The sequence below is a fragment of the Cyprinus carpio genome, chromosome B13 (genome assembly GCF_018340385.1).
Source record: "Cyprinus carpio isolate SPL01 chromosome B13, ASM1834038v1, whole genome shotgun sequence".
NCBI classification, from domain to species: Eukaryota; Metazoa; Chordata; class Actinopteri; order Cypriniformes; family Cyprinidae; genus Cyprinus; species Cyprinus carpio.
The window spans coordinates 15,679,627-15,697,613 of NC_056609.1; the positions used below are offsets into that span (position 1 = coordinate 15,679,627).

Here is a 17,987-nt window from a genome sequence, read left to right on the forward strand (position 1 = left end):
TATATTAAAATAGTAAACAGGTATTTTTTTAAGTTTAATAATATTTCACAATATTACTGTTTTTACTGATTTTTTGATCAAATAAATGCAGCCTTGGTGAGCATAAGAGACTTCTTTCAAAAACATAAAAAGATCTTAGCAGCCCTAAGAAACCCTTTTAATCTTGACATCTTGTCCTCACTGAAAAAATTTATCAGAGTTAGTGAGACTAGCCAATTCATATCTCATCAAAGAATCAGTTGATCTGGTTCACAAAAAAATAAAATAATAAAACACATATATATAATCAAACAAATCCACCACTCAAAGTTATGATATTTCTCCAAAGCATATACCAGTATGCATTGTACGTAAATCTGTAGATACCATTTATGTCCCGATGACTTTGCATCATTTTTAAAGATTGAAAGCCCCAGGCTCTGTTCTTTGTAACTGCATAGAAACGATGGATAAATTATTTAAGGAAACTCATAAATGCTTGGAACAGGGTGAAAATGATTATAGAATTCTCATTTTTGGGTGATCTGTACCTTTAAGAGATAGCTGGGAGGCCCTCTGCTGGCAGCAGTATGCGAGGAAACATGGATTTATGACCTTTATTGTTTAGTCAAAGGATGAGTCAGTGTTTTAGTTGAAATAGTATAGTTTCTCTGCTTTACCATACTTACAGAAACAGATGTTTTAATGGTTCTGTATAAACAATTATCAAATAGTTTGTTTAGAACTCATTGAAGAGAAAGACTTTTATACCAGTTTGTAGTTTTCATTAAGGACACTGTGAATGTTTAGCCTATTAGAAAGATAAATGGTAAAAAATAATAAAAAGAATCTGAGCAGTCTGGAGGGGAATAAAACCATTTGTGTGTTAATATACTGTTCAAATGAGCTCAAAACAGAGATTGTATTGCTAAGAAGCGAGCTAAATTTGGTCGTTTTCGAATCAGGGAATATAAACTATATATGACAGACTGCAATGATCAAGCCTCATGCAGGACGCTTACTTGAAGTCACCAGTAGATGTCACTGCTGTAAAACAAATGTGAAACTAGTACAGCATGTTGAATTCATGAAGTATTATTGATATATTGTTTGCCTTGATGATGAGAATGCATTGCTGATGAACGAACTGTCTTTCAGACGCCATAATAATCAAGAACTGATTCAAGCTAACTGTAGAGCTAACCAAGTGAATATTTAATGACCATGATATTATGTAGTATGGAAACATATAACCATATAAACACCAATAAAATATTTTTGTTTTGAAAACGGTGTTGACATTAAATATTTAAATGCTGACTCACAGCTTGATTAATTATTACCAGTAATGTGCATCTATGACTTATGGCATGGTATATAATTATCATAAGCTGTAGGCAGAGAGGGACTTGGGCTGTAAAGTAGAGAATATGTTGTGCCTGAGGAAAGCTTCCATTAGCTCCAGTGTGGTCAGGAGCAATGGCTGATGCTACAGTAAGCACTAATGAGACCTGAGCTTCGGCTGTTTTTGTTGGTTCAGTTGCCAGTAACATACACAGGTATTTAAGCAAGGCTCATGACTGTCTCCAACTTATGTGTCATTTAGCACTACTGTGCAAATTTGGTAGCCTATATTTCAGCGACCAATCAGAAAGCCTTTCAGCTAGCTTATGCATTTTGTTGTCATAATGAGAATGACCTCTGGTGGTGAACTACCTTTGACCCACAGCTTGAAGAGCTACTTAGTAGAGAAAGTGTCTTTCACAGTTCTCACCTCTGAACTAATTCTTTAGACCCAGATTCAATGAGGAGAAAAAACAAAAACATTTTGTTTCCAGGCAACACAAGCTGTTGCAATGGATTTTCAAAGTCACTAAAACAGACCCTGTGCAGGCATTTTGTGTGTGTGTGTGTGTGTGTGTGTGTGTGTGTGTGTGTGTGTGTGTGTGTGTGTGCGTTTTTGTGACATATCAGGACAGAACCAATGACATGGGTATGACACAGGTATTACAAGGAGAGGGTGACTTATGAGGACATAACCCATGTCCCCATTTTTTAAAATGCTTATAAACCATACAGAATGAGTTTTTTTAATTTATTTTTTTGAGAAAGTAAAAATGCACAAAGTTTCCTGTAAGGGTAGGGTTAGGTGTAGGGTTGGTGTAGGGCGATAGAATATACAGTTTGTAAAGTTTAAAAACTATTACGCCTATGGGATGTCCCCACTTTTCACAAAAACAAACGTGTGTGTGTTTGTGTTTAACACCATTCCAGCTTCTGTGGCTATTTTCATGGCGAGAAATATTACAGATTAATTATATCATGTTTTTATAAGGGCTGTCAGTCGATTAAAATGTTTAATTGAATTAATTACATGATGTTTTGATTACAGGACTGAAACTAATGTTGTATAAAATCGCATGTTGTATAAAATATTTCAGTAATTCAACTCAAATTGTGAAACTCGTGTATTAAATAAATTCAATGCACACAGACTGAAGTAGTTTAAGTCTTCTTTTAATTGTGATGATTTTGGCTCATCATTCAAAACACCAAAAACCCAGCCCAATTCACTATCTCAACAAATTAGAATATGGTGACAGACCAATCAGCTAGGATCAACTCAAAAACACCTGCAAAGGTTTCCTGAGCCTTCTGTAAACAAGCATGTTCTCTCAGTTTGGTTCTCTAGGCTACACAATCATGAACAACCGGAAGACTGCTGATCTGACAGTTGTCCAGAAAAACAATCAAGAATTGACACCCTTCACAAGGACTGGGTAAGCCACAAGAGCCAACATTCATTCAAGGAAAAGCTACAGTCTGGCTGTTCACTGAAGTGCTGTATCCAAGCATGTTTACAGAAAGTTGAGTTGAAAGGAAAAAGTGTGGATGAGAAAAAGATTGCATGAACAACCTAGAGTCTGGAGAACCGCAGCCCTTATGTGGATTGTCCAGCAAAATCGATTCACAGTATGATTGAGTAAACTTCACAAGGAATGGACTGAGGCTCGCTGGGGTCAAGGCATCAAGAGCCACCACACACAGAAGTGTCAAGGAATTTGGCTACAGTTTTCGTATTGGCCCTCTTGTTAAGACCACTCCTGAACCATGGACAATGTCAGAGGCGTCTTATGCCTGGGCTGAAGGAGAAGAAGAAACTGGACTCCATTGCCCAGTGGTGCCACAAAGTCAAGTCGCCGAATTTTCAGATGAGAGCAAGTACTTTTGTATTTCATTTCCAGAAGGCCAAACAAACTAAAAATGGTCTGAAGAGTCTAATTTGGAGGAAGGGTGGAGAGGCTCATAGCCAAAGTTGCTTGAAGTCCAGTGTAAAGTTTCCACAGTCTGTGATGATTTGGGGTGAAATTCTAAGTGTCATTCTGCAGGTGTTAGGGTCCATTTTTCTCTTCGTCTTTCTATTTTTCTCTTCGTCTCCTATGCGACACAAGATTTTTACACATTCTTTAAAAAAAAAAAATTCCATTTACCAAGAAATTTTGGATCCTTCCTTCAAATGCATTAAAAACAACCATCACGCACTGTAAAAGGTTTTGCTGACTGCAACCAGCTTTTTGAAGATGCTGACATAAATTTCATTTTGACCCCTAACTGCAGGATATGGCACCTGAACATAGAAATAAAAACAGTATAAATAACTGCCAAAAGTTGGTTAAATGACCATGGTGTTGGTGTGCTTGACTACAAAACCTTTATAGCCCAGCAAACAGCCTAGATATGTTAGACCTAACCCCATAGAGAATCTATGGGGTATGAATGCGTCAAGTTTGGGAAAATGAGAATTTCTGCGGTGCTGAATGAACATTCTACAAAAAAATGCATTTTGTCAAGCTGAAGACCACTGTGGGCCAAAGGGTTCTTTTTTTGCTGGAACCAGGGCTTCCATAACCACCTCAGCAGTACTCAATACTCAATACCATTTTTTTGCACCAAAATCTTGAATTTTAATAAACTGCATTTATAGAGTTGTTGCCATGCATTATATTTGTCAACAGTCAACTGTATGAATTGTAAGATGACGTACAGGTCTGGGGGTGGGGCCAGTGCTTTAACTGCATTAAAAAGATTTGAATCCCGTAATTTTTTTCATAACTTCTGTAATTATGTTAATGCAATAAACTGACAGCCCTAGTTTTTAGAATTTAATTTAGCTAAAAACTCCAAAACTGTATTTGGCTTAACTCTGTTAAAAATTTCTTCAAAAGAGTTAACCAAATAAAAAAAAGTATTCTCAATGAGTTAAAACCGTGTGTGTTTTGTGTTTTTGTGGGGGGGGGAGAGAGAGAGAGGGGGAGAGAGAGTGTGAGAGAGAGAAAATGTGAGGTTTTTTAAACTTTTTTTTTAATACAATGCAACTATAACAATACATCTTCATTTCACAGCAATAGCTACATGCTCTATGTTACTTACTGCTTATTTATTTATTAGGACATATAAATGTATTTGTGTATGTCTACACACACACTCAATATTTTTGGGGAAGTGGTATTTCATATAAAACCAATTTTTATTATAATACACTGTGATGCCAAAGTTGAATTTTCAGCAGCCATTATTACAGTCTATTGTGTCACATGATCCTAAAGAAATCATTCTTATATGCTGATTTGCTGCTCAAGAAACATTTCTTATTTTTATCAATGTTGAAAACAGTTGTGCTGCTTAATATTTTTGTGGAAACACTGCTATATTCTTTGATAAATAAAAACATTTGTACTGTGTATATTATACAGACATACTGTATATACATTTATTACAACATATAATTATACATTTTAAGTTAACTCATGAAATTTTGAATAATGAATATTTTTAAATGGAGTTCAATATTGTTTCAAAAGAAATAACACTGAATGAGTGAAATTACCATGTCCAAAGTTTTAGCCTTTAGTCCTAAATCAAAGCTCTATGTTTGTAAACATGTGAGTGTCACCACAGAGATCTAGGAGAACAGTCATTGTTTTTAAGTGTCATCAAAGGTCTGCCAGTGGCACTATGCAATACAAAATTTATATTGTGACAGCAGGGATGTGGTATGTGGTATGATCACAGACTGGATTTTTCCCTGAATCCCATTCTCAAAGCAGTTCTCAGGCTGCCCTGAACCTAGGCGCATTAGGATGCCAGTTGTTTCATCACACCCTTACAGAAACCACAGTCAGATGATCCATTTGATCAACCACAATAACTCCTGTTACAGGCAGAAGACTGAACAAGAGATAGAGAGAGAAAAGGAGACTTAATGCCAGACAACTGAAGAGCATAAGCAAAAATAAGACTATGAACATGAACTGACCTTCTTAATGAATGGAATGTTTTCATCTTGTAGCACTGATGGAAAATGCTTTAAGATGCAGACTTGTGTTTGCTCCTATGAAGTAAACAAGTACATTCAACATTTTGTTAATTTTTCATGTAGTTAATATAGAGTAGCATTACACTCCAGCTTTTCAGCACAAAGGGCCTTTCTGAGCACTGATGAATTCTATTAAATTAGGGCTGAGCTTAAATTAGAGAGAATTTTGTTTTGCAAAGTCTGACGTATATGCTTTAGATATCCCTTCAAAGGTGATTTGAGAGCGTTTGGATGAGGTATTTCACACTGTTCTGTCATCATGTCGATGATTAGTTCAGTACTGATCATGCTGTTCTCCCATGGTCTCGATTTTTGCCACGTGATGGATACATATCGACCCGATAGCACTGAGCTCTGAGCAGCCAGTATTAGATTACATTCTCTCACTGCCCTGGGAAATGCAAGGAGTTATATTTAGATATACAGAGGTGGTCATTTAGTTATCCTGGGCTGAGCATCATCATGGAGGTGGATAATAAGGTCACATGGCTACTAGAGACCAGACGCTATTTCTGCTCAGTGAGAGCCGTCTGCAACATATCAGGAGCAGTTTTGTATCTATCAGGCACAGCTGAGAGAATAAGTTACTGGATTTCTGCCAGGATGAATAATGACAAAACCTTTGCATTTGTACTTTCATGAACTAATAAGTTATTTGTATCAAATCTCTCCTTGTGACAGGAATCCAAGTAAGCCAGTCCAATCTTATTGTGAGTTTATAAGAAGATATAAACTTGCTGTTTTGAATTGTGAAATACAAACTCACAATTGCAAGAAAAAAAGTCAGAAGTGTGAGATAAAAAGTCATATTTCATTTATTTTATTTTTATTCCTTTGCATAAAAAAGCTTTCATTAAAATTAGAATGTCCCACGCAGTCCAATAGCTGTTTGAAAATACGTACAGTCTCATCACTATATTGCCCAAACGTCCTGTATAAACACAGGTAAGAAAACTTCTTCCATCAAGTGATTCCTAGGGTTTTTAACATCATGATGTATCAGAAAAAGCATGCTTGAATCCTTGAATTTCAGTTCATAGTGGTGCAGTGGCTCAGACTGCATAAGCTCACTAAGGGATTTAACTTAATAAATATATAAAAGACTATACATCATTTGCCTTGTTCATGTTGGATTAGCCAACAAGAATCACATCTATGATGAAAACCCACATTTCTTTTAGGTCTGTGCCCCAGTGTGATTTTATTAAGCTCTTATCAAGATACAGTTTTTGATATTTATGGAACAACTTGTATAACATAGAAAGAAAAAGATTATTCATTGAGATACTGCATGCATAACATAATCTAATCATGGTTATGAGGTTCTTTCTTAACTTCACTGTTGCTACAAAAAATGCTACAAAAGTCTTTACATTAGCTTCACAAAGATGGTCCACACAAAGAGGATCCATATTAGATTGCAGCAAACATATATTTATACACTCATGTCAGATTGAAATTATTATTTTATGAATATGACAGGCTCTATGAGCCTGAGGAGTGTTGCCACTGGTGCGGAAGTCAGTGCAGCCTGCATAGTTTGATATGGATATTTAACCATGTATCTAGCCATATATTAATGTTGAATTAAATGTAATTATAATTACTTCAAATAGACTAGGAATCAGTGTTAAAAACTGAAATAAAGCTAAAATTAACTAAAAATATAGCTTTAAATTTGACCATAAGAAAATTATACATGACAGCTTTTTGACAGATTTTTGACAGCTAGCTAAAATAAATGTTTAAGTTGAATGATTAAACTTACTAAAAATAAAGCTGAAATAAAAATAAAGCTATACAGAATTAAACAAAACAAAAAAACTAAAATTAAAACTGAAAACCAAAAAATAAAAGCTAATTCAAAATATTAATACATAAATAAAAATATAAGATATTTTTAAATATTTTTATATATTTTTTTTTTTTTTTTTTATGTTTTTTTAATTTTATAATAATTGTTTTGGCTAGTGTCTATGGCAGGATTAAGGGAAGAGATTGTTTAATAGTTTTATGAAGCTGTGCGCTGATGCTGGATTTGAGCATTAACAATTTAATCTTCCAGTATGTGAATCTCATTTATTAAGGGTGGCTGGAGAAAACAGGCCAAACTGAAAAAGCTTTCTTCATGTGGAATCCATTTCTCGTCATTCCTCTCACCCACTTGTTATTATACCCCCATCTCTATCTCTCTCTCTCTCTCTCTCTCTCTCTCTCTCTCTCTCTCTCTCTCGCTCTCCGTGCCTTCTTCTCCCCATCCGCTTGACTACTCCTCTTGTTAAGGGTGTCCCAATCTGTCTGAGCACTGAGTGCCCATCCCACTCTCAAAGGAGCTGCACACACACTCTGGCAAACACACTTACCACACTGGCAGTCAGAGCACACACAGCTCCATCCACTGGTTATAAGACGAGAGCCACTTCCAGTTAAAGGACATACAGCTCTGAGGTCCAGTATGGATGCACTGAAGAAGGGATTCTCCATGGCTAAGGAGGGAGTGGTGGCCGCCGCCGAGAAAACCAAGGCCGGGGTGGAGGAGGCAGCTGCCAAAACCAAAGAGGGGGTCATGTATGTAGGTATGTACAAATGAGGGAAGAAAAGTGAGAGAATTAAAGTGCGTTTTTGTATCTAAAAATAGTACAGTTCAGTAAAGTGTAGTGGATATATAAAGCTATTTAAAATGACATGGTGTGCCATTTTCATATTTAAAAACAATTCCAATTACAAGTTTACAAACCAATTGTAAAATTACAAAAGCATATTTAAAGGCAATTTTACTCACGTAATTTAAATCTATAATATTTTATAATCTAATAAAAAAAATATTTTAATCAATTACATTCATACAGATCTTAACCTAATAAATTCAAGAAAGAAACATGTCAGGAATTTGAGTTTCCTTTTTTAATGATACTTACTGTAAATTTTATCATCATCACCATAATCTAAGTAGTACATTTTTGCTTACAATTTATGATGTAAAAAACAAAAAATCACTTTCAGTTTTAAACAACTGAATTATTAGCCACTATAAGAGTCCTGAAAATGAAAACCAGGGCAATTAAGATAAATATGGGGCATGAGCCCATTATTACAAGTGAACAACAGGCAAACCAGCACTATTCACCTGCCTGTAGTTTCTTATTAGATCATAAATTGCCTATATTTGCAGCTGCTAACTTAACATGGTTACTAGTATCATGGTTGTTTACTCCTGAGCAATAGCTTTCTACACTTTTCTACTGTCAGGAATGGGTGGGGAATGAGGAGGGAGATAGACAGAGATAAAGAAAGACAGGACAAGAAGAAGAAAGAAAGCACTTTGTGTTTTCCTAACTTTAGGATGCAATCAATCGATGAGCTGTGAGTGGCAGATACATTATGAAGAGAAGAGCCTAACTGAACTTCATTTATATTACGTGTAAAAAATAATTTATTTAACTATATGATACAGCAGTTAACATACTGTCTCTTGATGATGATGATATTGCAGTCTGATTACATAAGCATGCTTAAATATGCTGAACATCATATTGTTTTTACATTGTAAGTAACTGTCATGTTGTAGGGCTAATAATACTAGCATGCTATATAGGTAACATTTTACAGTACAGTAAGGTGTTACCATTAACCACTGCATCTTGTGGATAACTTTAGGCACAAGTATTATGTGTATCTTTCTAGTTGTGCTACTATGCCGACAGGAGCACACTGTACTATAATCCCTTTCCCTTCCGGTCCACTTCACATCCCGGTCCACAGAGACCAGGGTCTGCTCGGGTCAGTACACAATCTTTGATGATTGCAATGGCTCTCAGTGTGTACACAGGAGCCTGTCACTGTATGCTTTCGGTTTTTTAAGAGCATATCCTGTCCTACACATCAGAGAAGGGAAAGAACAATGTGCTTGCTATTACAAGGAGCTTTGAATTATGTTGGAGAGGAGGAGAAGGAAGTGTTTATGAGCCAGGATGGAGTGTGTGTGTGTGTGTGTTGCAGCTGGAGGTAAAAGCTTTCCTCTGCACCACACAGACGATCTACTTCAATCAGAGATGTCTCAAGCCGCTCAAAGAAAAGCGAGGTCACTGTCCACTGAACTGTGACAAATTGCCAACACATACACACCTCTCTTGCCACCCTAGAGACTCAACTACTGTATACACACGTAGACATCTGTTATATAGAGTACAGATCCTTTATATGCCTGCAATAATTCTCAAACCTATCTTTAATTATCTTATTTATTGGCAGTGTTATTTTAGTATCATTTATATTTGATTATTTATATAGTTACTGTATGGTTTTTAGATTTTATATATAGCTTTTAGATTTTGTCTATTTAGTTTCATCGAGTTTTATTTAGTGGCAGTGTTGCCTTAGGATTATTGACATAATATTGCAGTTTTTTTGATAATAGTATACAGTTTTTAGTTATTTAGTTATCAAATTGTATTTAGATATTTTATTTATTATTCAAATATTTTATAATTTCAGTTCATGTTTATTTTATTTAAAGTAATAAGTAATTCTCTTCCATCTTTATGTAACCCTCTAACTGTAGCACTCTCTATTCTAATTCTATTCTTTAAAAAAAAGTGTCCCTTTTAGACTTGCACTATTCATTTACTGTTTGTTTTCTTTAAAAAACTAACACTAGCTTTTCTAATCTTTATATTCTATCTATTTTTTTCTTTTTATTTATTATATTATACAAAAGCAAAAAAAGGCCTCTAACACTAGTTAGCTCTATTCTTTTTCTATTCTATCTGGTTTCTTTTTATTTATTATTATTATATAATAATAATAATAATAAAAACTTGCTACATGTACTTGCATATCATTGTTCTTGTTGATTTTGATTGCTTCCATTGTCCTCATTGTTAAGTAGCTTTGGATAAACGCGTCTGCTAAATGACTAAATATAAATGCAATGTAATTGTAAGTAATGACTTTTTTTATTGTTTTAGTTTTAGCTAACATTATAATGTTGAATGAATAAAAAATACTTGAGATTCTGCACTGCTTTAAGTAGATTTGTGCCATTAATCATGTGGCTCTTTGTACAGACAGTCAGATGAGCTTCCACTGAAGTTTAAGATGCTCTTTGCATCATCTCAAATCATGCTGGAGAACATAATCATCAGGTTTGACACAAACATCTGAAGCTCATGATGCTTGTGCTGCTGTCAATATAGCAAAAGAGTGACAAGCCAAACTCTGAAAAAAGTGAAACACTGTACATGTTCATTTTCACTCAAATGGTTATGACAATGCATAAGAAACAAAAATATAACTAAAATTATAATAGATACAAGTAAAAAAAATAAAATCAATAAGAATTTTTACTAGTTTACGTTTGGATCTCTACTGTAGACCAGGCTGAGCTCACATAAACCTGTCACTTTCATTTCTGTTACATTATATAACTGTGAGCACAGTCCAGCTTAATTATTTTGAAGAATTAATTCCATTATGTCTCATATGGATCAGAAATTAAAGCTCTGGGATTGGACTAGAGAGAGAGTTGATGTCATTCAGACTAATGTATAGGATACAAATGATAATACAAGAGATTAATTTGTGCCCTTTATGAGTACAACTTTTAAATATAGATCCTGCTAGCATTATCAGCATTATACAATAGCATTATTATCTGAAAAAGTGCTTTGTTGTCTTAATTGCATTACACAATTAAGAAATAATATCTTCCTCTATAATCTTTGCTCAACTATATTTGGTATATCGCAGTCTCCTCCTCTTAATCATAGCAGCAAACTGCAGCAGCAGAGACGTTTTATGCTTCGTCACGTAATCCGAGATGCTGTGGAAGTGACATCATATTGCAGCAGTGGTCAGGTGGCGGCAATATTCTTAGTCTTTATTGATTATAACATTAATAATATAAGATTTCAGGCTTGTGTTTCGTTGTTGCAAGCAGAGGCTATGTGCTGTGGAATTGATTTGTGTCTTGATAGTTAAACCAGCTCTTTGTCCAGAACAACAAGGACAATGTCATGTCTCTCTTGAGGGGTGTATTTGTTGTGCTGTGCGTGCGCATGTTGGGAAGGAGGAGCGACTTTCACAGACACATTGCTGTGGGCTCAAAGGTTCTGGGAAAGAAACAGAGCTTACACTTGTTCTACGGGCCATTCGTGCAACGCATATTCAGAACTAGAGATGCCAGGGCCTTTCAGAGGCCGAAGTGGGTTTTTCCACTGTTAACATGCAGGAAGCGTCTCAGTAGAAAGGATGTTTCTCGACCTGTAATGCTTAATAGCACTTAGTGATGCCAATCAACAGCCAGCACACTGACTGAGGATCAGAAGCATTTTTACTTGCCATGATTTTATAGAGTCTCCTGGGTACTGGAGAAAGCTGGACCTTTAGCTGCACTGCCAGAGGAGACTAAGTGTATGGATCCCAGAACAGAACAGGAGCCAGCACTGAAAGCATCAATCAAGGATCAGACATTGGTCTAAAAATAAGATAAAATGAAATACAAGTTTGTGGAAAAAGCATTTGTTCACAGGAACGTATGTCTGAGGTCTTAAAGGGACAGTTCACCTAAGATTCTTCCATTATTACCATAATTTGTTCCAAATCTATATAAATTGCTTTCTTCTGTAGAACACAAAATAAAATAGTTTTGAAGAAATACCAGTATTTGTTGTACATATTGTTTTGGACCCCAAAGCCTTTCACTGTATGGGAAAAAAAAATGTCTTCTTTTGTGTTCCACGGTAAAAGTGATACAGGTTTGGAATGACATTAGGGTAATAAACGTTGACAGAATTTTTTCCTTTTTTAGGTGAATTATTATTTGAGCTACATCACTTAACAATAAACTTTTATTTTTATTTTTCTGACAGGCACAAAGACAAAGGAAGGTGTTGTGACAAGTGTAAACACAGGTAAAAAAAAAAAAAAAAAAATGAATAGAAACAGGTCTTAACTAAACAACACTCAATATGCCATTTTCACAAATACACTAATCTACGGAAAGTCTCAAATCAAAATATAAGGACACATTTTCATCTGTCCTAGTTGCCCAGAAAACGACTGAGCAGGCCAATCTTGTGAGCGAAACCACTGTGTCTGGAGCCAATCAGGTGTCAGAAAAGGCAGTGGAGGGGCTGGAGAGTATGGTTGCATCCACTGGCCTTGTCAAACCGGTAAGTATTCAAATTGCATGAGGTCAGTTATGTTTTTAAAAAGTATTTGTACAATTCAAAACAATGAATCAGTTGCATTAGTGCCTTTAGGTATTATTATTTGGTCATATAATTCAGTACAACCAGAAATTGCTTAATACACTGCTCAGTCATAAAGCTGGTCTATTTTATATGATGCCCATGCTTTTCTTTCTAAACCAATCATGGACAGGATGAGTTGGAGTACACTGAGGTGCTTTTAGAAACTCAATAAATTCATGCATGCAATAAAAGCATGCTGAATGATCACATTTACCCCAAAGCCATTACAGACTAAAATCTCTACATTTGAATAGCCTACGTCAAATTATCAAGATCTATTTCCATATTTTCATACACTTAGTTTAGAAACAGCTAAGCCCTGCAGTTAAAATGTCTTCTCTGCACTTGACTCACTGCTCAGCAAGAGTGAAAGAGTGATGTTCTTCATAAATAACTCATTTCTGCTTTCTAAATACTGCTCTGCATTTTTAAAACGCATCCTAGTTCCTTTCATTCGAGTTCCAAAATTGTTTTTATTCATTTAAATTCTCAAAACAAGCCATAACCATGCGACCATTATCAGTCGATGTGCAGCAACAAAATAACTCATGAACATGAGTCTGGAATCTTCCAGAGAGCAATAACAACAAAACATATTTATTTCATCATTTAAAAATTACAGTAGTGTTTTTTTTATTCCTTTTTTTTTTTCTCGGTTGTGTAAATACCTGAGGAGGTGAAAACATGACAAAAAGTGATAAAGAACTGTCCATTTCTGAGATGTGTTGATGTGTTTGTGCCTCCAGGGGGAGATGCCGAAGCAGGAGGGAGCTGTAGAGCAGCCTACAGACGCTGGACAGTAGAGAGAAGATGTGAGCTTTTCTTGAGAAAGGATTTACAGCAAAATAGCAAAACCTTTAAAAATAACTTTGAAACATAATAAAATCGCTAAGTAGTGTAAAATGACACTTGTTTTCAAGGAATGTATTAGTCACTAGACGTCGGGTAACAAAATTTAAGTCATAGTAGGCCTATATTTTCTGAAAGTAGTTCACAATTTTTCTTCTCGGGTAAATTTATGCAGATTTAGTACTAGTAAGAGATGTCTGACTCAGTACATGTGATTAGTACTGAAAATGCACAGCTTTTTAAATCAAATCATTTATTGTCGACTTTCTTTAAACACTGAGGAAAACTCAGTAATTATTTAATTATCTTTGACTGAATTACTCAGGGCAGTCATTTGACAGTGAGATCTCAGTGTCCTGTGACATTCAGTAGTTCATGTAGTTTACAGTCTTACCAGACAGGTTTTATGTCAACACGCCACATCTGCTTCAAAACAGCGCACAAACGGGTTTGTAAAAAACATACCTCAGTATTTCATGTGTAGCAAGTTTGCCAGTTGTTTAAAAAAAAATTATATTTTACAAATTCTGAAGAATCATCTGTACAGTATGTGCACTGAAACAACATAACATCCTTCTGTTTCGTTTCAGGGTGATGTCGCACTGAACACCCCCGTGATGCTCTGCTTCTTGCTTAAGAAGAGCGAGTTCATTAGTTGCTGCGGGCCATGTCTGAATATTATCATACTAAACCTCTGATGGACGCTTAATAATATCCAGTTTAACACAAAAAACAAAGACACCCACCTTTCTCTCTTGCTTTGTTCTCACAAACAAACTCTTCTTACTTAAATTTACCACTTTTCTTCACATAAACCTATCCTATTCACAAAACAAAGCTTATGTAATAAAATTATTTAGCTATGCAATATTCACATATACTGTGCAGTGCGTGTCATCACATTTGTGCACATATTACATGCATGTGCTTGTGATTTGGACTTTTTATATAGACATTGTCTGTCATTCTTACCTGCCCTAAAACCAGTTTTCCTCCACCTAACGCAATGAGGTCAGCTTTATGATTGATAACGTTTTAAAACATTCCAGTCCAAACACACAGTCAGTGTATCTGAGACAGTTTTTGAAACAAGGAGCAGAAAAAGAGAATCACAAATAGGCAAATCCCCCCCAAAAAAAAGAGGGCAACTGATGTCTGTAAAGCATGAACATGCCCGGGTAAATTACTTTCAGTATTATCTTAAAGTGTGGTTATAGAGTGATGGGGTTTTAGTAATGCTCTTACAGTATATGTAGTTTGCTATAGCAACCATTATAAACAACTCACAAAATCTGTGAATGATGTCAGAGCAGTTGCTTGGTTACATGATTTGTTTGTGGAAGCTATGCATGCTGTCTCACAAATACACTTTAAGTGATCCTATTCGTGTACTTGACTCATTGTTCCCCATGAAGTCTAAAAACAGCATTTTTTTTTTTTTTAAATATACCATCTGTAATAAATTCAGTTTTGTGAAAAATAAATCTGCTCTCATTTTTTTATCCTTATTTTTAGAACAGAATATTGCTAAGAAAGCTAACAAGGTTCATTTGCACAATATTTGAAGTATAAAGTAGCAAGTAAGTAACATTGGAAAGTATTTGTGTACTAAATTGTGTTTACGTCAGTGTACATCCTATACGAAAGAGGCAGGGCGAGCACTCCCTTAAAATATTCAGTGAAACTATGAAAACTAATTTAAGAACACTGAAAGCATCAAGACACACACCCTTAAGATCAGAACATCGCTCTTGCTCTTCCCCTCCCTGTTCCCAGCACACCAGCACATCCAATTAAATATGCATCTCATCAACAAAGAACTGAAATCCGCATTGCCCATTACAATACCACCGAAAAGCACTATGGCTCTGGCAGAATGTCAACGTTTATGAAGTTTTCACGCTCTGTGATATTTGTGTTTGAAATGACAGTCATTCAGCTTTTTCCACATTCCAGCAATGGGAGGAGGCAGAGAAGTGTACCAGCCCATCATTGCTCAGGGGAAAGTCATTTACACCAGAACATAAACAATGCAACAGATGTTAGAAATGTCCATAACAAATTTAGAACAAGAATCAAAACCCTGCATATCCCTGAAACCCTCAACTTCCCCAAAACAAAACAAAACAAAACAAAACAAAACAAAACAAAACAAAACAAAACAAAACAAAACCAAAAGACTATATACACCCCATATCTCAGCTTCCCCTAAATGATAAATATATAAAAATAATAAAATAAATAAATAAATATATAAAATAAATACATTAAAAAAATACAATAAAATAAAATGTTAGAAATGTTCATAAAATTAGGACAAGGATCAAAACCCTGCATATCCTTGAAACTCTTGACATCCCCTGAACAAAACAAAACAATAAAATAAAATAATCATAATTATGACAAGAATCAAAAGGACTATCAATCCTGTATACCCCTAAACTATCTCACCTTCCCCTAAATGAAAAACAACAACAAATAAAATAGGACATGAATAAAAATTACTACAATAATCAAAAGGACTATTAATGCTGTATACCCTGAAACTATCTCAACTTAACCTAAACAATAAAATAAAATAAAATAAAATAACTATATGCTTTTATTTAACAAATGATGAGTTATGCTAAAAGCCTGACTGATGATACAGGCACCCAGGTAAACCAGTCTAGCAAGCCTGCTGTTCTCTCTGTTGTCATCTTTCTACTCCACCCAAGCTGAAGAAGCCAATAGGCACACACATCCCTGACGTGCTTTGATTGAGCACCAGCCTAATAAAACCGCATGAACCCTGGGTCTCAAAACACTGACACATACACACACTCTTGCAAACATCAACAGCCGAGGACTCTACAAACATGTCTTTCCTTTCAGGATTTTTGGGTAATAAAGCAGCAGAGTCATTTGTCGACCAGGCTGTGGACAAAGCAGGTGAGTCTCTAATGCGTGAGAAGCTTTAAAGAAACTTTAAAGCAATTGTGTGCAAGATTTTTGTACTTTTATGCTGAGACACTCTGTCCTTGTTTAGCCAGCCAGTTATTAAGTATTATAATAAATCAATTATAATCAAACTTATAAGCTATTTTTAAGTTGGGCATAAAAATATAGATGAGATATTTTTTCCAGCTTATGTTTTTTACCTAAAAATATAGGATATACTAAAAAGCCAGAAGAAAACAACTTATAATGTATTTTTTTATTTTTATAGAAACTTCTAACTAAATATGTAATAGTTAACATAATAAATGTAATGATACCATGACTCTTTAACTGAATTAAATTATTAACATTTACCAAGATCAATTATTCCACAAAATCTGGACTGGACAAGTTGTTTCAATCCCTTTCAAATTGCTTTTTAGCTTGTACTTGTTTTAGTCCTGCTGCTGTTTGTTCTCTATGAATCTGATGATTAAAAAAAAAAAAAAAAATGCAGTCAGTCCAGTAGTCATGCCACTCCTTTTAAGGAATGGCGTTAGAATGGGCCTTCAGTGCCTGTAAAGCAATCCAAGATTCTTTTTTTATTTTTAGACATCTAAGAAACATAATTTTGAGTCAAATCTGATGGGAAAGAGGACATGTAGCATGTGAACGTAGACTGCCATGTGTTACCTTTCTATAATGTTGCTGTTCAAATTTTCCTAGCTTCTGCAGCTAAAAGAAAAGTGAAGGAAACACTTACTGGAAAGAAACAGGAACCTGATAAGACCGGTGGCATGGGAGGTCTTTTCCCAAGTAGCGGGGAGAAGGACAAGAAACCAAAGGAAAAGTCAGGACTATTTGGTGGCCTGCTCAAAGCAGAAGCACCAGGGGACAACAGCGGCGGAGAAGCCTTTGGTGCTGGAGGCAGCAATGCAGCAGACAACACTGGTGCAGACAGCAGTGAGTAATAAACAAATACATGCACACACACAAAGTCAAAACCTGATGGGTCTAGCAATAACGTCAATCCACCATGCACAATATAATAATAATTCATTCATATTTTGTGTTTGATTAGGTTTCAACGATGCACTGGATGACCTTGCTAATGAGTTCTGTGAGAAATGATGTTCTGACAACTAGGAAAAAACCTCTTCAGCCGAGTTCTTCAGCTGGAGACCTCTCTTACATCAGCACCAAGTGTCATGGACTAAAACAATATTACAAGATATTCATTTGTTACCAATGTAAATAGTTTTAAACAGATGTCTCTTTAATATATTATGTACAACTACTAAAAAATAAAAAATAGTAAAAATTACATTCGTATTAGATATTTAAATAAGTTTATTTAGCATGCTTTTGTTTTCAAAACTGTGATTGAATATATGTTGAGTGAATAAAGCTAAATAAAAAATATGTTTTTATTACTGAATGAAAAGGGCCTTGTTTTATCCATCAACAGTACACGAACATTGACTATAATCTTATTGCTTTTTCTTTTTTAAATCACATTGTTTTTTCTTTACTTTTTTTTTGGTGAATATTTTAAAACATTTCAAAGTACAAATACAAATAACCCAGTAAATCAGCTGACACACTGCACA

The 17,987-nt window shown here is 35.1% G+C and overlaps 1 protein-coding gene across 1 annotated transcript; it reads left to right on the forward strand.

Moving 5' to 3' along the window:
• Positions 1–7,651: 7,651 nt before the first annotated feature.
• LOC109051659 (synuclein-like) lies at positions 7,652–14,585 on the forward strand. Its single transcript, XM_042736837.1, has 5 exons — positions 7,652–7,932; positions 12,226–12,267; positions 12,401–12,528; positions 13,356–13,421; positions 14,049–14,585. The coding sequence occupies exons 1-4, from the start codon at positions 7,812–7,814 to the stop codon at positions 13,410–13,412; spliced, it is 348 nt and encodes a 115-aa protein (XP_042592771.1). The 5' UTR covers positions 7,652–7,811; the 3' UTR covers positions 13,413–13,421; positions 14,049–14,585.
• The last annotated feature ends 3,402 nt before the right edge of the window (positions 14,586–17,987 follow it).